The following is a 24,113-nucleotide window of genomic DNA, read 5'->3' as shown; positions in this document are numbered from 1 at the left end:
AAAATGCCTTAAAGTTAAAAAGGATGCTTGGGAATGAGTATCAACCCAACAAGACGCACCTCCAGCACATTCGGCAAATGGTATTCTAGCGTAGTTTCAGACTAATTTGGCAGTTTTTTATCCGAAACATGAGTGGCCACCCAGGCCTCCAGGTTTAGGCGTATTAGACTACTTTGTATGGTCATACATGCTTTGAAGACTAAATGTTTATAAAATCATAAACCTAGATCATTTCAAAAAGATTATTGAGAGTATTTGGGATGAAATGTGAAGAAAACGGTGCGTGCCGCGTGTGATCCGTTTGAGAAGCGTTTGAGGCTGGTAAACAAGTTAATGCTGGAGTTATTCCAAAACATTTGTTGTGAATGTAGTAAATAAGAGTGCCATTCATAAAATATAATAATAATGTAGTAACTATTTGTTCATTTTGTTTTATTGGCTATTTGTGCTGTATTCAAACTTATTGGACACGGTGTATGTTATATAAATCATTTAACTACATTATTAAGCTATCTGTTGCTTTTTAAATTTCTACGATCGGATAATAAATAAGCAAACTACCACCACATACCTGTAGGCGGGGAGTACCGCTTGACACGCGTTCCCATACATTCGGCGTCTACCAAATAACACCTCGCGCAAAATTCGTTTCAAGCAGATATACCTCTAATCTTATTCATCGTAACCTATCAATATTGGTATCATTTGAAAGTACAATTAAAGTACTTTAAGAAACAATGTCAATCATTTTCTTAAAATCAATAATCGCCAGTCTGCGGTGGTTACAAAGGAAAAAAGTGGGTATGCAATTTGACTGGTTTCCTAGGTTTGATACCCTAGACGAGTTTAAAAGGGGAGGTAAAGGTGACATATGGGTTGTTCTCTGGCCTAAAAGCTACACAGAGGGTCAGGGGAGAAAAAACTAGGTATTTAAGTTTTGTTTTAAGTAATTTTTTCTTTTATTTGTTGATTTTATTGTGTTTAATTTTTTTGTAATTTTATCAAGGATACACGTTGGTTTCTTTTGTTAAAAATTCCCCTTTTTTATGAGAAATGTTATGAATTTTATGGCATTTTCCGATAGAGACTAAAATTAACTTTCAAATAAGGCCACATAGTCATAATTTTACTTATATAATATTAAGGGTAATAGCCCCGGCGAAGTACCTAGTGCAAGCGGGACAGCAGTGTAGCAATCCATAGACCTGACTTCACTGGTTCCTCAGTGCCACACATAGTCTTACGAGGCGGCCTGCGTGCCCTGCTCTCTAATATTTCGTGGTTGTTTCCAGTACGCTGGTATGAAGATCTGGAATGACTTGCCTCCACCAATCCGTTCGCTGAAGTCGTTAACTGGTTTCAAGTCAAACTGTCGTGCGCACTTTTTACAAATTCAAACGGAAACTTTCACGTAGCATGTCTTTCACTTACACATTTATACATTCTCACTCACTTATACATTTTCACTATACGAGTACCTACCTACTTTGTTTTCTGTGGCAAAAATTTAAATTTTGAACTGCGGTTCACTAACACAGTTGGTATTGTTGTCCTACCGTCAAAATATTTTATAAATTCTTCTGTTTTTTTTTGTAACGGCTGTTGTGTTTTTTATTTTTTATAATTTGATTTTGTATGTTTATTTTAATTATTCTTTTTTTTTTTTTTCTTAATTGTTTTTATGTGTCGTTGGCGTACGTGCCGCCACTAAACCTAGGTCCTCACAGAAAACCAGCGCTGCGGGTTGCCGTGGCACCATGCTGAGTGAGGGTCCTATTTAGCGTCCATTGTATGTTTTGTTTGCATGCCTTCTTCTTTTTGTGTGTACCATGTTGTGACGTTAAATAAATGAATTCTATTCTATTCTAATATGTGGGTCAATACTGCTTCAACGCAAACGATTGAGATGTGTGATTTTTTTGACACTGAGTGTATTTGCCGGAGCTGCATGTACTTAACAAGTGTACCTCAACAACTATTTCATATTTCTAACGCGTTATTAATAATAAATATGCTCTTAATGTTATCTTGACTTCTGTTGAATAATTATGTTTTGAGAAAAGTGGCTAAAAGTGAGGATTATAATTACTAAAACATTATAGGTAACTTCATTTTAGTGATTTAATATGTATAACGACCGAAGCCCAATCGTTTTGATTTTACGATTACTTTTTAATACCTACTGGGTCAAAAAACAGCACCTCTAAGTCGTTTGAGTTCAAACGGTATTACTTGGTATTACCCTTAATATTATATAAGTATCAGTATGACTATGTGGCCTTATTTGAAAGTTACTTTTAGTCTCTATCGGAAAATGCCATGAAATTCATAACATTTCTCATAAAAAAGGGAATTTTCAGCAAAAGAAACCAACGTGTATCCTTGATAAAATTACAAAAAAATTAAACACAATAAAATCAACAAATAAAAGAAAAAATAACTTAAAACTAAACTTACACCCTAGTTTTTAGGGTTCCGTACCTCAAAAGGAAAAAACGGAACCCTTATAGGATCACTTTGTTGTCCGTCTGTCCGTCCGTCCGTCCGTCTGTCAAGACCCTTTTTCTCAGGAACGCATGGAGGTATGAAGCTGAAATTTATATCAATTACTCAGGTCTACTGTCCCTTGAAGCTGTGAAAAAATCAAACTTCTAAGCCAACGCAATCAAAAGATACAGCCGTTTATGCCGCAAATTTTCGACACTTGCAAGGGAATCAAAACCTACAGGGTGCTTCCCGTGAACTCAGAATCTTGAAATTTGGTACGAAGCAACGTCTTATAGCATAGATAAAGGAAAAATTACGAAAACCATAAATTTTTAGTTACATCACATAATATATTTTTATTAAATAATTTTAACCTTACTACCCATTTCCTCATAAACGCGTAGAGGTATTAAATTGAAATTCATACCAAATACTCAGGTCTATAATACCTTTAAGCTGTAACAAAATCAAACTTCTATGTCAACGCAATCAAAAGAAACAGCAATTTAAGCTGCATATTTTGAAACTCGCAAGTACTCGCAAGGGAATCAAAACCTAAAGGGTACTTCCAGTCGACCTAGAATCTTGAAATTTGGCATGAAGCAACGTTTTATAGCACACATAAAGGAAAAATTCCGAAAACCTTAAATTTTTAGTTACATTACAAAATATATATTTTTTAATAAATATAAACTTATTACTTTTTTCCTCATGAACGCGTAGAGCTATCAAGTTGAAATTCATATCAAATGCAGGTTTGTACGGAACCCTCGGTGCGCGAGTCCGACTCGCACTTGGCCGGTTTTTTTTTTCTCCCCTGACCCTCTGTATAGCTTTTAGGCCAGAGAACAACCAATATGTCACCTTTACCTCCCCTTTTAAACTCGTCTAGGGTATCAAACCTAGGAAACCAGTCAAATTGCATACCCACTTTTTTCCTTTGTAACCACCGCAGACTGGCGATTATTGATTTTAAGAAAATGATTGACATTGTTTCTTAAAGTACTTTAATTGTCCTTTCAAATGATACCAATATTGATAGGTTACGATGAATAAGATTAGAGGTATAGTATATCTGCTTGAAACGAATTTTGCGCGAGGTGTACTTTGGTAGACCCCTAATTTATGGGAACGCGTGTCAAGCGGTACTCCCCGCCTACAGGTATGTGGTGGTAGTTTGCTTATTTATTATCCGATCGTAGAAATTTAAAAAGCAACAGATAGCTTAATAATGTAGTTAAATGATTTATATAACATATTTTTTAGCTAAGTGGCCGTTTTCATTGCCTTTTTGAGTCACAAAAATCAAAAAAGAGAGTAAAAAAAGTATTTTTTGCATTATTGTTAATTAAAAAAAAAGTAACAAAACTATACTTTTCACATAATAAGATATCTTAATATAAGGGATAAGGGGTTCTAGACAAATTGGCAAAAAATTGAAACCCGGGACCGCGATCTTTGTGACGTCATAGTTAACCCCCCCACAGTCTGAGAATGCGACAAGTCATTATTTCGTACTCAGTAAAGGCTACCGATCACAACGATACCACTTGTCAGCAGTATACTCTCCAGTCACATCAACTTCAAAACTAGACGACTTTTTTCAATTCCGCCGCCTTACTATGTAGGCACATGGTAAAATGCGATATAACGGGCGGTTGAGGTGAACTTACTTTTCGCGGGGGGGCCTGATACTGGCCAGGAAGATCTTCTTGGTGGTGTTGTTGGACAGCTTGACGACGAGCGCGTCGCCGTTGACCACCTCGAGCACGGTGGCCGTGAACTCCTTGTCCTTGGCGGCGATCACGGGCGCGTTGCTCACGTAGTTGGTCCACATGCGCAGCTTGGCGTCCCTAGCGGCGCGCTCCGCCGTTCGCAGCGTCGATGCACCTGATTATCAGTTTAATATGTTACTTATCTCTAATTCTTATCTACTTTAATGAGTGTCACTGTATATTTATGTGACATTTTACAACATTTTGTCGCCAGGTTATATTCGCATTGCATAGTTAGCCACGCCGCATAAGCAATTCACATAAAAATTTAGATTTTCCTTTTTTTCTCACATTCATGATCTACTTCGTTTGTTTTACTATGAAAAATGTGTTTAAATAACAATGTCTGTTCAAGATTAAACATAAGTAAGAATACTTTCAAAGATATGTTGTACTACAAAATGTGCACGATAGTAGCTCCTGTCAATAGCAGCATATCAAGAAAACATGTCAAATATCAGCCTAAAAACGAAGTTTTTACTCTTATTTATTGTGGCGTATGGAAAAATTATAATGTCAGACAAACCTGATTTCATAACAGCAAGTGACCAGTCGACACATCTCGCGAAGCCCTGTCGCAGCAGAGCCTCAGCAATGTTACCTTGCGGGTGCAAGATGGTGCCCACAAAGTTATTGTTGTTCACGGACTCCAGAATCACTTCCACATCTTTCTGTAGGAGTCGGGACTCCAGGAAGAATCTGGCTTCTTCGGCATAGGGCTCTGAATCGCCGTCTTGTTTTACAGCAGGACACTAAAATAAACATCAATAAGAATATTATGAGATAAAACTTCCAATTTATTTCACCCTTCACAAAGGATAAATAGTTAAGCTATTTCACCTCTAATAACATGACATTTATGTGTCAGTCTATAAAAGGAATAGTTACAAGTAAACTACAGTCTCCTTCTTGTATTGTTAAGTCAAACTAAATTTAATTTAGCATTATACTAGTACCTATAGTTTGTATCTTTAGGCATTTAACACTTTCGCTACCAAGAACCCGACTGTCGGGCACACCGCTCGTAGAAGCGTAGCCGATTACATGGGTTTCCCCGTATGTAGCGAAAATGTCGTAGCGCCGCGTAGAGCCCGGTTTAGAAAGTGTCAAAAGTGTAAACAAAACTTACTCTCAAAAGGCTTCATATGCCAGTTGAGGGTAAATTAAAACACGCGACCAAATAAGAAAGTTAAAGACAGGTTGCTCAGTGATAAATCTGCTTAGTTTTTGTATTAGATTGGTTAACCGACAAATTTTGCTACTACCCTGTGCTGTTGATTCAATAATTATTTAAAAACCCGTTATTCAGATCAGTAGCAGAGTATATGATCAAAGCATTGTTGATATTATACTTACTCTAATTCCAGAGAGCATCAAGGTGATCTGATGGAAATCAGGCAGCAAGCACAACCTGACAGTGGAGCCGTCGCGGACATACTCAATGATGGCTTTAATGGGCTGGCCATTGTACTTGTTCACAAACTGCTTCGGGTTGTCAATGGTCCATTTGATATCTCGGACATGCCCCTAAAATAATTCGACATTATGTTATTACATAAGATTGCTGGAACATTCTTCCGTTATGTTTTGATATGTAACTACAACAATCTTGCATGAATGAATATTAAACTAATAATTTTTTCTTGCACACCATGTAGAGGACTAAACTTACACTGATATCTGAGCCCCAGATGCCTTTGCCTTGTGATTTGGCAATGTCTTCAATTTCGACAAGTCGCTTCAGCTGAGGGATATTTCTCCCGCCTTCCCTCACTTTTGCCAATCCTTCAGCAAGTAAAGCTTCAGTCACATTCTCATCTTTAGTGGTATCTTTTCCTGTCCACACAGACCCATACTCTCTCGTGGTAGAGTTATTAGGTTTTTCAGATATGAAAACTACTTCTTTTCCAACCAGCTTCTTTCTTAAAAACTCGCGGGCCTCCCACGCAAAAGGTTCGTCTTTTGACTCCACATCACTATAATATTAAAATATTGGTTATTAATGGTGTGGTAGCTTTAAGTAGTAATTCATATTTGACAAATGATCGCTTAAAGTTAGTGCCGCCCATAGTGCAAATCACTGATGATATGTGTACTGTACGCATATTGAGCATATATCATACTCAAATATGAATTATTAACTAATTAAAATTGGAGAAAGTAAGGTGTTTATAAGGAGATTTAATTCATCAGTATGAATTCATGAAAGCAAATATAAGATATCCCATCAAAAGTATTACTCTCAGAGAACAAAAATATCCTCCATAAACTAATTGAAGATGTTAGTTTTCATATGTATAGTTTAGATTACCAAAGTCTATTTAAGAGACCAAAGACTTTTCATAATGATTATTGTACTTCATTACCTAATTAACAATCTAGTTTGTTGACATACTTTTACTAATTACTCTATAAAACTGAAACTATGTATATGTAGCAAAGTTATAGTAAATAGTTCTACAGCCTGGCACGCTAAGATGTATAATTATGGTACACTTATGAATGAATCAGTTAAGATAATTTTACTTGCACTAAAAAGGTGCTGTTAAAGGCAAGATGATATTTTCACAACAATGTTACATATTGTATAAAAATGTCTATGTAGAATGCAATATGTATTGATAAAAATTATAAAGTGAGCTTGGATATTTATTAAAGAAATTTGGTTGTATAATCAGCACATATATAGAATTATTGACAAATAAAAATACAAGACATTGTCTTACACATATCATTAAAGAAAATCCTTTAATGGCTATATTGTTTATTTTTCTTTACCCATGGTTTTCTAATGTAATAAAACATAGGACAGAAATAAGGGAGAAAAGCAGGAGCAAGCGTGAAGGGTGCACACGTTGCGTACTCACTTGTTGGCCGTGCGCTGGCGAGCGAGCTTAGGCGCCGTGATGCCTGAGAGGGCTATCACTTTCTCTGGAGGAGGCCCGCCTCGCGGCTGCTTTCTTATTACTATAGTGTCTCCCGATAATACCTATAGTATAAATAGAGCATATTTTCATTTACAATATTCCATTCCGACGAAGAGTGGAAATTCTTCAGATACATTTTGACAATCGGTACGCGCAACATGCCAGCTGGCAAATAATGCATTAAAAGAATCCGAATAAAGACCCAACGAATTGAATTAAAGTGTATATATTCTGTTTCTGTTCCCATATTTCTACAATTATAGGTGAACCTGTGTGCCAACAAGGCAAACTATGCAATCGGCACGAGGCACCGCAGGACCCCACTGTGTTCAATAATAAAAGTATACACAATTACATACCTGCTTCACTATCCCTATTTTTTGAACGGGAGCTGGTGCTGGAGCACTCATTTTAAGTTATTATCTGGACCACACGTAAATGGATAAGAAGCTAAGAAATTACTGACGAGTGAACAACTAACAAGACTGGCGAAACGTGGCGGGCCGCCGGTGTTTCCACATTCAAAAAAAGTACTTTCTCTGATGAGTTGTGTAATGCCGCGTCTACATGGCAAAAGGTGTTTCGACTTGCCACAGATAAACATCAACAACAAGTTCAAGGAGATAATTATTTATAATTTTTTTCCATACGACCCCTTTTGTATTTACTTTGTTCAGAGCTTTGGAAAATAAAAGTAAATATAACCAAAGAGTATTGAATCACTACGTTTTATATTACCATGAAAATTTGACTTTTATCAAACTAAACTCAGTTTGGAACACATATAATGATGAAATTACAATTTTAAAGCCTATATATCATTTATCATAAGGCTAAGTTAGGATCTGAAAATATACAATAAAGCGAAAACAATTATTTAAAGAAAATATTATATTTTGATGAAATAAACAGAGCTACACTTTTCCGTTAGCACCATCTATTTAACGCAGTAGCACATTAGAAGCCATTGTTTTACTAAAGCTTACTGCATTAATATTCACTAGATGGCGATACTATTGCGTATTGATTACATAGGCCTGTGCTATCTGTGGTAGAGTAGATCTGAGTAATCTGGCGCGCCATTTGAAATTTTTTTAATGTTTTAACATCAGTTAGGAAGTTTGATTACTGATGTATTCTATGTATAGAGCAAAAGTTGAATCAAAATTATGATCGATAAAGTTCCTAGAGACCTCAAGACCTCTAACATGAACCTAATAACAATTTTGGCAAGCGTATTGTATTCTCTACTTTTCCAGGCCATTAAATAAACATGTTATGTATTATGTATTAGGTATTTTTGTCCGGTGCATAACTAAAATACGATGTACAGTTATTTCCCTTACCATACTTTACCGTTAGATTTAATTTAATACTCCGTTTAATACATATAGAGGATCGTCATCGCCGTGTTAACCTTGCACACTAATTGACCCCTGCCGTGCAATGGGATGTTTCCATCCCATCCGAGTACAGTTACTATAGGGTACTATCTACACATAATTATCTGTAGTTTCTTGTAGGTACAATATGTGTACGGCAAACTCGTATAAGTAATAATCAGCGATCAAGCGATCACCGAAGTTTGCTAATTGCAGGCATCTTTCTCTTTTCTACCACTTATCATTTTGTAGGGGCACTTAATTAGAGTAACTCGTAACCTTAGTTCCTAAAAGACCACGTATTGAACATTTTTATCAGATTTGTGGTTTTTGTTTAATTAAGTACATACCATACAGTGTATATGGGTTAGCACCCATGTGAACTCTATGCAAAGACGGGTTGCTAGGCACTGTAATACAGGTTGGCTATGATATTTGAATTTGAGTTGGTAATAGGTATCTTAATTTAGATCCTAATTGAGATATTTTTTATAATAATACTGTATTCAAACCTCCTTGGGCAGAACCAGGCAGACAGAAAGGACAACGCCATATAGAAATGCATAAATTAAATTTCGAATTTAGGAGGAAATAAATGACAAATGACTTCTGTTAATAGCTATCCAAAATATCAATCGGGATTTATGGTTTTTATTATGTAGTATTTCCATCGCTGCTTGTCACTGTTGTTCATGTATTTTATTTAAATACTGGATTTGAGTTGAAGAAATTTGAGAATGGCTAATGCAGACTTTAGAAAGGACGGTACTATACCTGTGCGCCCCAGGAGTGTCTATACGGCACATTCGTACAATCAGGTACTTACCTACTTATGTCAGGTCTCCATTGATAACTATAGATAGCTTTTAGAATTTCTAATGATTTCCTCGGATAAGTAGCATCGTATCCGTTACAGGTGCCTAGCGGCCCTTGCGGGGTGACTGGGCCATTACCTAGTCGCCCTAGCTACCTGTGATAAGTCGATGATCATGGGTTCGAATCCCGGTAAGGTCATTTGTGTTTTTAGCACAGATATTTGTTCCCGAGTCATGCGTGTTTGCATTTGTATAGTTTATGCATAGGTACGTGTCAGTTTACCCACAACGCAAGCCTTCTTGAGTTTATTGCTTAATAGTGTTAGAGTGCCCTAATAATATTTATTAAGTGTCATATATATGTTATAGATTTGGCATTTTTCTAACAATTCTAACCTACAGCAATCTAGGTTTCCCCAAATATCCTCCTTATCCCTCTAATGAATCCATCTGTAACGATTAAACTGTGTAACCGTATAAATTATATATTATGTAGGTAATTTCTTATGTGGTTCAGGCGGGCAATTATGGTCGCGCGATAAGTGATAAAACATCGGGCCGTCCCTATCGCACTTACAAATAGTGCGATAGGGACGGCCCGATATTTTATCATTTATCGCGCGACCATGATTGCCCTGCAGATCATGCCTGAAAAAGGTTAAAGGTGTATTAAACCATTGCATCAGTGGGAGAAGCATATAATGAAACATCCTGTCCCATCAGACGTATTTGAATCATTAAGAACCTAGACAACGAACGTAAGGCAACACCAAGCCATTATTAGGTAGGTATATTAGTACCTATTAACATTAAGGTGCATTCAAACTTGTAGGGATTCTGGGAAATTATTTGTGTTATTGCAGCGTTAGAAGGGTAAGGTAAAGTTTTGTGTTCAGTATGTTGATGTTAAGATGTTCGACAGGATGAGTCCAACCTGTCCGTGTTCCAAGACTACAGCAAGTTCTTGGAAGGGGGCCTGGGACAGGCGGAGCTGGTGGGGGCGGCGGGCTGGCAGCCGCCGTGGCGTGCGCCTCTGCAGCGGAACAAAGCACCGTTCTACCCTGGAGACGACATCTACCATGCTGACACTTGGCGAGAGCTCGAGGTATTACAATTTGTAACATCCCCTTGTATCTCTCAAAAGCGACTGCTGTGGTTATAGGTTAGTATGTGGCGTTCCATGGCTAAAAGGTCCTTGTACCTATTTCATGTGCAAAACGACATCTTATTAGAAATCCCGCGGCACATGGCCTTCTTAGCAAAAATAGTTATTTATTATACAAGGGGGCAAAGTTGCATTTTAACGCCGAGTGTGGAATTGAAAAACGAGCAAACTCGTTTCGCTCGTGGTTCAACTATAGAATCCTGAACTTGCGAGTTTTTTAACACACAAGAAGTAAAATACATTTGCACCCGAGTGTAACACAAAACTTTTCCCCTCACTATAGCGAGGAAACTACAACGCAAAAAATGCGTTTATCACTGCTTCCAGTAGTTCCACAGGTGGTAAATCATCTTTATTACTAGATTCACCTACTTTTATCAATTTTAAAGCAGTTAATTTGACTTTATTCAAGGTCAAATTACTTTACCCACTAGTGGATAAAATGCGTTTTTACCCGCTGGTATTAAAGGACAAAACACGTGTTTCCGAGCTAGTGAGGGGAAAAATACTTTTTGAATTACCTGGGGATCGATTTTTGAATATCGAACGCACGAATTCTGCGTTCGAAAGTATGTGGAAAACGAGCGCCTCGTTTTTAGTAGGAAGTTAAGTCATTTTTTTTGCGAATAATCGATATTTTGAACAAAACGAAACTGAAATATTTAAACGCGCTCACACAATTTCAAGAGATTTGGTAACTGCAGCTGGTTTTGGCAGCGGCAGTGAGCGAAATTCGTAATAGTTATAGTTAGTTAGTTATTATTAGTTAGTTATTAGTTTTTTTCTTTTAAGTCCGACTTACTTTACTGTAGATTTCTAATAGGTTTTCCTGTAATCTATAGATTGAAAACTATCTCGTGTCTTTTTTTGAAAATTTTACGCTTAGTAGTTTCGAAGATAAGGGGGATGGTCATTTTTTGCCTATTTTCTTAAATAACTTGAAAATGACCTTACTACATTTACTAAAAATTATTAAAAAAATATTTTTGAAATACTTATAAAAACCTCTTTCATTTGATATCTAACACAATATAGTTCTTGAAACTTTGATTTTTAATTTTCACATTTTAACCGCCGCCTCAAATCTCTCAAGGAAGGTGGTTTTCAAGTCGTCTGTATGTTTTTTTTTTAATGTTTGTTGCAAGATATCTCCCGGTCGTTACTGGTCCTGGTCGTTACTGGTCCTGGTATGCATACAGATTGATCCCATTTTTCTCAGAACCCAGTTCTGATGATGGGATCCTGGAGAAATCGAGGGAACTCCTCAAATCTGAAAGGCATACATATGGTGATTTTTGTGTTTTTTAAGGAACACCATGCATTTACGTACGGAATCGTGACTTTTGGTGCAGTGGAATTGCTGATGGTCAGAACGGAACTCCTCAAATCTGAACGGCACGCTCATAGTGACTTCGGTATTTTTATAAGAACAGCATGCACTTCTGTCCAGAACAGTGACATTTGGTGCAGTGGAACTGCTGATGATGGTCAGGACGGAACTCTTCAAATCTGAACGGCACGCTTATAGTGACTTTGGTATTTTTATAAGAACAGCATGCACTTACGTCTAGAACAGTGACATTTGGTGCAGTGGGTCTGCTGATGATGGTCAGAACCGAACTCCTTAAATCTGAACGGTACACTTAATAGTGACTTTGGTATTTTTATAAGCACAGCATGCACTTGCGTCCAGAACAGTGACATTTAGTGCAGTGGAACTGCTGATGAAGATCATAAGTATCAGAACGGAACTTCTTAAATCTGAACGGCACACTTATAGTGACTTTGGTATTTTTATAAGAATAGCATGCATTTAAGTTCAGAACAGTGACATTTATTTAGTTATGTTTGTTGAGAATATTGAGTTTTCAAGTCAAATTTTCGCTAGTAGTGGAGATATTATTGACCGAATTTCACGAAATCGAATGGCCGAGATTCAAAAATCGGCCTCCTGCGGCACGTTTCGTCATAAGCAGGTAGATAGATGTTACATACCGTGTCTGATAGCACGAAGTGTGTGTGCGTCATTTAAAATGGTGGATTTTACTCTACATACAGTGGAATGGAATTACTACAATTGCATTTATAAAATTTAGTTTTACAAATTCCGTTCATTCGCTTCCCTGCAAGAATAACAAACATTCACGCATCCAGTGTTGTCTAAACAATGCTTCTCACTTAAAAATCAGTAGGATGAATAAAAGTATAGACTAGTTTGTAAACATGAGTGTTCGACTGACAGGTGACGGAGGTCGGAGGAGCCGGGTACAATGGTTCGGTGACGCCCCACGGCACCATTTGTCTGCGGCTAAGAGACAGAGTCAAGTGAGTGGGATTTTTGGAATAAGTACACAGATAGAAAAGATATTTTAATTTAAGACGGAAAACTCTCTCAAACACTGTTATTTAAAAGGAATAATATAATTCTTCATCAAATAACATGGTCTTAACCTAAAGGGATATTCCTTTTTCAAAGAAGAATCAAAATTGTTCAGTCGTAACTTTATATACATTTGGTACAAATAGGACAGATTTGAATCAAAGAAGTATTTATTTGCAACAAAATATTACACCGTTTTAGTATGAATATGCTAGTTCTTAAAAAACGTCTTTGGTTCAAGTAACCTTATCAAAGCAAAAATAAAAACCTGTTAAAAGAAGATTCACCACAATTTAACTACAAGAATTCTGCGTTTTTAATAGGAAATCATAATTTCTTAATTTAACTTTTACGTTCTACAGTCAAGACATAAAAGTTTAAATAAAAAAAATACACGGTTTTACGTCAAGATTTAGTTCAATCTTGGCTTGATTTTAATAGTTCTTGATTTGATGCTTTGCAACTCCATTCAAAGTTCCAGAATAACTTAAAACAAAAATAAACACAGATTTATGTCAAGATTTATTAAGTTCTTGGCTTTGTGTCACAAATTCTTGATTTAATGTCTACAAGCTCCATTTGAGAATCAACAAGTTCAAATCAAAAAATATCAAGGTTTTACTTCAAGATTTAGAACAATCTTGGCTTGATTATAATAATTCTTGGTTTGATGTTTATAGACTTCATTCATAATTCGAGCAGGTTTTAAATAAAAAATCAACACGGACTTAGGTCAATTTATTACATTCTTGGTTCATATCACAAATTCTTGATTTAATAGACTTCATTCATAATTCGAGCAGTTTTAAATAAAAAATCAACACGGACTTAGGTCAGATTTATCATACACGATTTAGATCGAAAACACGTTTAGATCGAAAAATAATAAAGTTTTGCTTCAAGATTTAGTTCGCGCGCCGAGCGGCGACACCGGTTTAGTTACCAAAAAACCCGCTAGATGGCGCTGACCCCAGCCCATAGAATTCGTACATCGCGGTGTTAAGATTTTTCCCGATTTGGTTAGGCTCGCCGGTTGGAACTTGATATGTATCGAATCATAGGAATACAAATTCCGACATAATAGCCCCCTGCTTCCCTCTGGGAACTACGCGCTATTATTGAGGACTATCCTAAACGTGCTTCCGCTCCAGTTCTCTCTCTCTCTCTAACTGGCTGGGGAACTCGAAATTATATATTTTAAATGAAATAAGATAAATTACATCCAAGAAGTAAGTATATTTGGTTTAAGATACTTACTGTTTCACCCCAAGAAACATTAAATCTAACTTCAAACATGTAAATCTTCATCTAATACCGTCAGAACTTTTAAAATGAAAAATGTATATATTTGGTGTAAGTAACTAATTGTTTCACCCCAAGAAACATTAACTTTTACTTTAATTATGCAGAACTCTTAACCGAAAACCGTCATAACTCTTAATACAACAATTTTATTACTTAGAACCAAGAAATATTATACTTGTTTTTAAGAACTTGCTGATTTGCTTCTGAGTAATAATTATCACTGAACAAAACGTTTACGCTCTTGGAATAAATGATTAAGTTTTAAAAAAGAAGATATAAAATGGTTAGTGCAAGTAATAAACATCGAGACATTTTATGTTTTATATCAAGTAATTAAAATCTTCCTGATATGGGAAACTGGATATCTCTTGGTTCAAATAGGTTTCTTTGGTTGAAGAGATATTTTCTATCTGTGTACCTACTTATTACGTTACCTTTTCTCACTCGTTACCGTCTTATCTCATACAAACAAAGGGAGTTCTTTAAAAAGTCTAATTTCTGCGTCTACTGTACAGAAGAGATTAGCCATATATTGTTTTACTTAGGGTGGACATGACGATTGACGGCGCTGTTCGAGTGACCAACGCCAAGAACAACATCATACTGGCGCTGTCGAGGTCGGGTGCGGCAGCAGCGCTCATCCACCCCAACGGACGAGTGTACCACTACGGGTCTCGCGTCGAGATACAGGCCTGCCACTTGCAGGGCAATAACAAGTGAGTCGTCAATCAAGAATAGCATACTGCTTATCCGCTAACTGACGAGACGAGTCCACCACAATCTCTCTCTCGTCGATATACAGGCCTGCCACCTCCAAAGCAAAATAATAGTGAGTCTTGACTTATCAAGACATTCATATTGGCTAGACAGCTTGGACGTTGCCGTTCAAGCCTTCACCCTGGTCTTCCTACCTAATTATAAAGAAAATATCGATAATGAATAATAATATCCAGATACGCGAAGATGTGGTACAAGGGCGTGTCGTTCACGGCGGAGCAGTGCGCGCTGGTGTACCTGGTGGACGCGGCCGGCACGCGCACCACCACCGACACGTTCCTCGACATGAGCCAGGACTTCACTCTCAACGTGTTCTACAAGTGAGTAGACAAGCGGGACAGTAGCTCGTGTTTTGTTTTGCGGGCAGCAGCAACAGCAGCTAAGCTAATGTGTTTTCGATCAATATCTGCAAACTGCTTTGCTCTTCTGATTAAGCACTGCTGCTGCCTGCTGTACGGTGAATAATACCTATCACTATATAAAACCAGTAGCAGATACGAACTAATGCTTAATACCCTACGCGTCGTCGATAGATGGTCTGACAGTTTTCTCCATTGTTTTATTATGTGACGTAGGTTTATTTGAGTTTCCTCCACTGTTTTGGAGAGTTTTTCTTCCAACATATGTTTACAACCATACATGACAGCTGTTCCATATAAAACTGAACTACAATAGGACACGACGTTAAACAGACACCTACTCTCAGTATCTAGTTGACATAGTTTGCAAAGTGTGGCACTAGTGTACAATGTCCCCAGCGAGTCGCGGCACGGGCCGTCGTACGTGAACGAGGCGCTGTCGCTCCTGGAGACCACGCAGTACTGGCTCACCGACGACGGCATCGACAACTGGATCATCAACAACGTGCGCGTCAGCCAGACCGCTGATGGACTTGTCAGGTGAGTCGCTACTGCTCATACCACAGCGATGCACTGGCTGTATCACCTGTATGTACCAGCGTAACACATGTAAGCGGATGAGAATGAACGAGAATGAATTATTCCTCGGAAGAATGCTCACTCACGTCCATATGTTGCGTACGCATACAACGCGCATACATAACATACTGCACGGCGTACGTTTAATAAAAGTTATAACTGTACCTACTAAATGAATTCGAAAACACATACTTTCGTAGGCAGTCAGTACTCGCGTTTCAGTGCCAAATTATGGGGTGACAGAAAACGAAATTGTGACATTGCTCTGACAGGCTGCCAGCCTTCTCGCCTACGTCACAATTGAACACATCCCACAGTCGACTTCTACGACACCCAAGGAAGGGAAGGAATGTTGAAATACTTAACCCGCCACCACACGGCCTGTTATTTTTCAAATAAGTACTTAGTTAATATTCATTTAGACACGTCAACCCAAAACTAGTATTACTACTTTACTCAGCAGTGTGAATTAGGTGCTGCTTTCTTAAGTCTGGACTAGGGTTGCAAAAAAACGGTTTTTTTTTCTGGCTTGAAAAAAACATGAAAAAAAAACCGTGAAAAAAAACAGTTTTTTTTTCTGGAGTAGGTATGTTTTTTTTCTAAAGAACGAAATCTCAAAATTTGCAAAGCAGTTAATACTTTTATACGGTTTTTTAGACTTAGTGTTAACTATTAAACGAATTTAATCAAATAACTTTAATTTCTGGTCTTATAAAAGTAACATTTACGAAATCTGTAGTTGGTAGTTATCACTATTTACTGTTGGCAACACCACCACCTCTCCACGCTGCACGCAGCATCGGGGATTCCCCAATAAACGTTTATATACTGAATGTTAGTCGAATTAAAATGTACGTTATTGTTATTGAAACACGCGACAAGTCACGAAAAACCGTTATTGTCGAATTATTTGTTCATCTGAAAAAAAAACCATATTTAGAAAAAAAACCATGGTGCTCGGTTTTTTTTCATGTTTTTTTTTCATAATTCTGAAAAAAAAACATTTGTTTTTTTTTCTATTTGCAACCCTAGTCTGGACGGATATTTTGAATGGCTTTTATTATTTGTCAGGATCCACCGTTGCAGCCACAAGTACCAGCTGCGCACGAGCCCAACAAACGGCTCCGCATCGATCACCAGCCCCTTCCTGCACTGCACCGCTTCTCTGGGGCAGACTCAGCATCTTTTCGTACGGTACGTAATTACTGTAATTGTATTAATATCACTAGCGTTCGCCAGCGGCTTCGCTCGCGTTTAGTTCGCAAATTGCGGAATTCTCCATACAAACATCCCCCCCCCCCCCCCCCCCATTTCAGAGAAGTGGGAGGTTAGAAAGAGATAAAAAAGTAGCCTATGTCACTCTCCATCCCTTCAACTGCCTTCACTTAAAAAATCACGACAATTCATCGCTCGGTTTTGCCGTGAAAGACGGACAAACAAACAGACATTCACATTTTCTCATTTATAATATTAGTATGGATTCATACACAGAAACACATCGATAGAGTAGGTAGGTACTGTACTGTTCTCATCTCTGCGCTTTTATCACCTCGCACCTCAAGCCAAACATCAAACTGACGTGAGGTTCTTGAAGAAGCAGGTATTTAGAGTTCTCAAAGGTCGGCATCGCATATGTGGCACCTTTAAGATAGAAAGAAAGATAATATTTATTGACAGATAGATGTTCAAAGTAATTACGAATTAAATTGTACACATGCTTAGCCAAAAAAATATGGCATGCAAATTAACTTAAATCTAAAATATAAAGATTGTACAAAATCACACGCAATTCAGAGTTCAGTATTAATTACATTATAAACACATTTAACTAACCAAAATTACATTTAATAAATAATGATAATACGCAATTGCATTGCCTTGATGTTGCTTATGTCCATGGGCGGCGATGACAGCTTCCCATCAGGCGGCTCGTCTGCCCGTTTGCTGGTTGTTAAAAAAGTAACATTTCTCATTGCGTTAGTCAATCATTGATTGAGCGTGCGAGATAAAATCGTGCTCGAGTTTGACAGCTGAAAAAGAAGACGCCTGTACTGAGGATCGTGATCGCAAAACGTAATAGTCTTTCTTTACGGTATAGGGTGTAGTGTAGGTGTAGGTTTACTTATGTCGGCTTCTGTCCCTTGTGTATGTTTAACCCCCGACGCAAGAACGACGGGGTGTTATAAGTTTGACGTGTCTGTCTGTCTGTGTGTGTGTCTGTCTGTGGCATCGTAGCTCCCGAACGGATGAACCAATTTAGATTTCGTTTTTTTTTGTTTGAAAGCTGAATTAGTCGGGAGTGTTTCATGAAAATCGGTCCACTATGTCGCGGTCTGGGGTTTATTCAAAATTTTAATTTTGTGGTTAGGTTATTAAGTATGGGGAGCTTACAATGTGTTTAAGGTAGGTACAGTACAGATGCTCTAACCCGAAACACATTAGTCATATCAAAACTGTATAGTTATATCAATATCCTCAAATGTAATGTGCATTGAAATGAATAGCTTGTGCCTGAGACGTGACAGTAACAAAAGGCCGGTATCAAGTTGGCTCTAGATAGCGTGCCGCCTCGGGAAAATAGCTCGCTTTCACAAACTAAACTTGTACACTGGTCAAAAAGAGAAATAAAAAAACAAAGTGTGATGTAAAGCTGCATTTTTGGTATGTTATTTGGGGTCCTTGGGGGAATGTGGGACTATATTTTGCAAGCAAAAAAATGGTGTGCTAACTTCGTAATTAAAAAAAAAAGTAAAAAAATCAGACTTTTTTTGGTTTTTGCCGTTTTATTAAAAAACTATGCATTTATGGTCGAAAGTTGCTGTGTAATATTGAAAGCGCATTAAATTCCAAACAGTTTGATATCATTTTTATCAATGTCCGTCAAATATTTTTTGAGATATGAAGCGTCAAAAAAGAGCATTTTTCCTCTTTCTATGAAAATATTCGTTTTGCTAATATTTTGAGACAGATATCAGCAAAACAACTCAGGCTATTACATAAATTGTAAAATAAAAATGTAGAAAATTTCACTAGCTTTCATTTAAGACCAAAAGAGTGCCAGTTATTTAAAAAAATAGGATTATATCATAAGTCTAGTATAACTGGATCAGAAATAATCGGTGGATGGTAATGGCCAAATGGAATAGTTTACATATATTTACAGGAGGCGTAGCGGAGAACGAATTATTATTATTTGGGGGCTGTTCAAGTATTACTTAGGGCCACTTGCACCGACGAAAATGGAGGGTTAACCCGAGGGTTAACCCACCATTTTATATGGAATGTGACAGATGACAGCCCACTAACCCTGAGTTAAGTGGTTGGTGCAAGTGGGCCTTAGACACATATTTGCGTATATCAAATCAACATTTATTTAGTAAGTTAAGTTTACGGTCAGAAAGACCTCAGGATCGCCGCTTGGCGGAAAAAAATATTTACGAGTAGAAAACCCTCATTAATTGAATCAGATTGTTCCGAAATTGTTCTTGTACGGACTGGTTTTTAAAGCATATCACTGAGGGTCAATAACATCACTGCAATCTCACAAGCGTTGTCGTGGACGTGCCCGAATCATAGTATTCTCCGTTTAACGAAATATCAGTACATAGTATGTGTTGTATTGCACGCGCAGGTCTCTCACCGCCGCGCAGGTGTAGTCGGGCCATAACTCGACAGTATACACGCTTGTACAAAAACTGAGGAACAGCTGTCTTTTTACGCTGTCACTACATTTGGTGAATCTTCTAGCCAACATGTTTGCCCTTACTGCGGTGGCTCGCCTCTGCCTTTCTATGTCCTCCTGGTCTTTTAAACTGGACAACAAGATGTGGCCAAGATATTTGACTTCGTGTACTCTCCGCAATTGAACTCCATCAAGCAAAAGAGGTGGTACAGGTGTGGGCATATGTGCTGCCTCCATGAGCATAAATTCAGACTTGTCCGGATTGTATCTCATGTTATGCTGGCTGGCGTATCTCTTGCATTCTGCAAGTAACTTACGCATAGCTCCCACAGATGGTGCTAGTAGGACCATATCGTCTGCATAAGCGATGTGATTTATCATTTGCCCATTGATGGAGCAGCCAACCTCGGTACTGGTCAAAGCCTGCGACAGCCCATCCATGTACACGCTGAAGAGAGCCGGAGACATACTGCCTCCTTGTCTCACGCCACAGTTTAGCCCGCTGGCTGTGGACAGAGTTGACTTCCATCTTACTACGTTCTTCTGCTGGGAATACCACTTCTCCAGTATCTTAATAATTGGCGTGGGCGCTTTCCGTTCCCGTAGTTTATTCCACAGCAATTGGTGGTCAAATACAACTCAAGTGGACTTTCTATCACTACAGGAGTTGTGCCATCAAGATGCAGAACCAGGACCCTCAAAAAGGAAAAAGTAAAATCTAACTAATTCTGTTTTATTTTTCTAATTTACTAAACTTCAAAATTTTATTGTATTTTATTTCTTCATTAGTAATAGTCAAATCGATGCAAAGTTAGCTTAATCGTAAACTAGAACGTTCCTTTGCTAATCCGCGAATTGATAACGTGCACGTTATCAATTCGCGGATTAGCAAAGGAACGTTCTAGTTTACGATTAACATGGATTTCCGCAAAGTAACGCCTGATTCCATCGATTAAAGTTAGCTTAGACAATTTTTTCAGATAAACGGATATCAAAGAAAGTAAGATCGAATAGATAGCACATTCAACCTAAAACTTTTAGCGTAAACTATTTTACCTTAACCAATCTACCAGACTCTTGGCTTCTCTATTTATAGATTTTTTTTTGTTCACCAAAGTAACTATTCGTCTTACTGACCTTTATTTGCACTAAAACTAAAGCAAAATAAATTTTATACAATGTTATATTGCAATATATATCATATCATGAAGTATTTTGCAGATATTTGTCTAAAAATATTGGCAAAACGCTACATTTTATAAATGCTTCAAAAATTAACCTTTTTTGACGCTTCATATCTCGAAAACTATTTGACGGACATTGATAAAAAAGATGTCAAACTGTTTGAAATTTAATGCGCTTTCAACATTACCCAGCAACTTTTGACCAAAAACGCATAGTTTTTTAATAAAAAAAATAAAAACCAAAAAAAGTCCGATTTTTTTACTTTTTTTTTAAATTACGAAGTTAGCGCACTTTTTTTTTGCTTGCAAAATATAGTCTTACATTCCCCCAAGGACTCCAAATAAGATACTAAAAATCCAGCTTTACATCACACTTTGTTTTTTTAGCCGATTTTCATGTAAGATTTGACCGGTGTATTGTGCCGGCAAACGCGTGTTGTTTGTTGTCGCGATGATGGGCTGATTACGATTGACATAGCGTCACTACTTTAAAAAAAACTTGTATATTGGTCTGTCAATGAAAAGAAAATTGTAGTAAGTATGTATGGAATGCATATAGACTTACTGCGTTTTAACTTTGAGGAACAGCGTGAGATACGAGATTTTTTAAAAGTAGTGACGATAGGTAATATTTATGTGAATCTTCTAGTGTTTCAATGTCATGCTCTCTACTAACTAGTAATAACTAAGTACTAACTAACCTCACTGATGCGTTTTGGTTTTTTGATTGCTCCCTTGATCTCCCTCAGATTGGTCCCATTTTTATCAGAACCCAGTTCTGATGGGATCCTGGAGAAATCGAGGGAACTCCTCAAATATAGTGATTTTTGTGTTTTTATAAGAACAGCATGTATTACGTACGGAACAGTGACATTTGGTGCAGTGAAACTGCTGATGATAATCAGAACGGAACTCCTTAAATCTGAACGGCACGCTTATAATGACTTTGGTATTTTTATAAGAACAGCTTGTATTTATGTTTAGAACAATGACATTTGGTGCAGTGGAACTGCTGATGATGATCAGAAGATCAGAACGGAACTCCTCAAATCTGAACGGCACACTTACAGTGACTTTGGCATTTTTATAAGAACAGCATGCATTTACGTTCAGAACAGTGACATTTATTTGTTAGTTTTGTTCTCTTTGTTATGTTTGTTAAGCATATTGAGTTTTCAAGTCAAATTTTGTCAAGCTCGATTTCTTATTATCGGATCGCAACTCGCAAGGCGTCATCCATATATTACGTCACAGTGTAAGGGGGGGGGGGGTCATACTAAATGTGACAATCCCTGTTAAAGGGATACAAAAAAGCGTGACATGGGGGGGGGAGGGGTCCAAAAACCTGAAATTTGGTGTGACGTAATATGTGGATGATCCCCAAGTACCTTTCACCAGAACCCCAAAAGCGGCGGTTTTTTTCTTAAAAATTATTAGCCGTAGGTTTTCTTTTTGGACTGAACATGTAAAAGTTACGACTCTTGTAGATATTCTATTTGAAATGCAGGAATATAACCAGGGTGGCTAGCCGAATGGCACAATCGCTCACGAAACGCTCACGAAACGAAGCGCTAGTAGATATCTATCTCTATCGCGCTTGCGTATTGGCGCGACAGAGCCAGCGGCGTATCGCTTTCGTTTGGCGTCGGAGAAATGCCATTCGGCTACGGGGCCTGGTCTTATCGAATAGCTGTTTTTATTTAGATAACCTTTTTGGCATCGCTGCAATTTCACTGATATTATATAGTTTTTTTTATACCACGTTGGTGGCAAACGGGTATACGGTCCGCCTGATGGAAAGCGGTCACCTATGAACCGCCTGCAACTCAAGGGGTGTCACATGCAGTGGCGTAGCGTCGATACAACTCTATTCCCAACGGGTTCCTTAAAATTCTCCTGCATCTGTAGAAGTCCATACAAAACAGATCCCAAAAACTCCTCCGGCTTTACCAAAGAACATTTTCACGCGCCGCCACTGGTCACATGTCAAAGTTGTAGTATGTGGGCCAATGTCGGCGAAAAGATTAAGCTAATAAGTTTCGAAGAGCAGTTCCCGGCAACTTTGGACTAGAGAACCTTAATGAGGAAATAAAACATAATAAAATCTCAATTCATCAACAAAATCTTGGTAACAAAATAGGAATTAATAAAAACAAATTTTTGTACTTACAAACTTTTCAAGAACTGCTGATAAGTACTGTTTGTGTCAGGCGCGGCGAAAGGCGCATGCACTTCGACGGCAACTCGTTCATCGTGCGCAACGCGGGGCACTCCGCCGGCTTCGACGACAAGAACCAGCTGAAGGTGTACTGACCGCGCCGCCGGCCGCCCGACCGCCCGACCGACCGCCCGCTCCGATGTTGTACAGATCGATTGATTCCCCGACGAACTATCTAACCGACCTGTTTACTAATTACAATTATACCAATCGTTTAATTTTGTTCTAATCGCGAAACACATTGGACAAGTCAAAGGCCAAATTAGCATTTCTATTGATCATTGTTTTTAATTCGTGGAACTTAGTGTGTAAAGCTTGCTGATAGTTTATATCATCACTTTCATTTTGAATACCATTTTACGGCACTGCTAAGCTCACGTTTTTTATGTCGGGTACATGAGTATAGGTACCTACAGTCCAGTCATAGTGATTAAGATTACAGTTTCATGATTCTGTGATATAACGTGCAAGATCTTCAATGAACTCCTCAGTCAACTTTAATATTTTATAAACATTTTGCGTACGGTAGACAGAGAACGTGTTATTACATTTGTCAACGTTGTATAGTCAGCGCCGAAAATAATACTATTTACTTATCATTTTTATTTTGATACGAACTTTATCTCTATTATACTGAACTAAACCCCTCTTACTTGCTTATTTTTTGTTATTATTACATAAGTGTCCGTTTAGTAATTATTACACTTGCCCACATTCATCGAACATTCTTTACATTTATTTCTCTGGATAGGTCTCATATTGTTTTCATTGATTCGATAGGGATTTATAAAATATTATAACAATCCAAAAACATTTTTTATACTGGATTGTTGAAATGTAAAAATTATATCTCTAATATAACATAGACTTCCGTGGTAATAGACCGCTTCAGTGGAGTTATGCAATCGTAATTGCATATAGAAATGAGCTTAGCAGTATTTTGTAAAGCAGATATCAATTTCCTCATGAACATAATTATTCGGATTATCTACCTATATTGCGCTTGTCCCATCTGTTTCTTTTCTTGAAAGTTCAAAGTAATTATATTATGAGTTAATAAATAATTATAATAATGAAA

The 24,113-nt window shown here is 37.6% G+C and overlaps 2 protein-coding genes across 4 annotated transcripts in view; one reads left to right on the top strand and one right to left on the bottom strand.

Moving 5' to 3' along the window:
* Window positions 1-17,498, bottom strand: part of LOC125240847 (staphylococcal nuclease domain-containing protein 1) — a 25,548-nt gene extending 8,050 nt beyond the window's left edge. Inside the window, exons 1-6 of one of the 2 annotated variants that reach the window (XM_048148987.1) lie at window positions 17,475-17,498; window positions 7,130-7,251; window positions 5,935-6,238; window positions 5,619-5,789; window positions 4,789-5,014; window positions 4,161-4,377 (exon numbers count right to left, since the gene is read on the bottom strand). In XM_048148987.1, the coding sequence (XP_048004944.1) occupies window positions 4,161-4,377; window positions 4,789-5,014; window positions 5,619-5,789; window positions 5,935-6,238; window positions 7,130-7,251; window positions 17,475-17,483 (1,049 nt within the window). In that variant the 5' untranslated portion in view covers window positions 17,484-17,498. Of the gene's footprint in view, window positions 1-4,160; window positions 4,378-4,788; window positions 5,015-5,618; window positions 5,790-5,934; window positions 6,239-7,129; window positions 7,252-7,548; window positions 7,710-17,474 lie in introns of those variants that run through there. The other variant, XM_048148986.1, reaches the window with a different exon arrangement.
* On the top strand, window positions 9,185-24,113 carry LOC125240848. Of its 2 annotated transcripts, XM_048148988.1 has the most exons (8): window positions 9,186-9,389; window positions 10,309-10,491; window positions 12,794-12,876; window positions 14,782-14,952; window positions 15,190-15,333; window positions 15,772-15,912; window positions 17,023-17,145; window positions 23,028-24,113. In XM_048148988.1, exons 1-8 carry the CDS (start codon window positions 9,309-9,311, stop codon window positions 23,128-23,130), a joined length of 1,029 nt encoding a protein of 342 aa, XP_048004945.1. In that variant the 5' UTR covers window positions 9,186-9,308; the 3' UTR covers window positions 23,131-24,113. The 2 variants fall into 2 exon arrangements, with proteins under 2 accessions (XP_048004946.1, XP_048004945.1); XM_048148989.1 differs by lacking the exon at window positions 12,794-12,876 and having other exon boundaries at window positions 9,185-9,389.

The sequence above is a fragment of the Leguminivora glycinivorella genome, chromosome Z (genome assembly GCF_023078275.1).
Source record: "Leguminivora glycinivorella isolate SPB_JAAS2020 chromosome Z, LegGlyc_1.1, whole genome shotgun sequence".
NCBI classification, from domain to species: Eukaryota; Metazoa; Arthropoda; class Insecta; order Lepidoptera; family Tortricidae; genus Leguminivora; species Leguminivora glycinivorella.
Note: the sequence above shows the minus strand (reverse complement) of the source record. Positions and strands in the feature narration are given on the sequence as shown.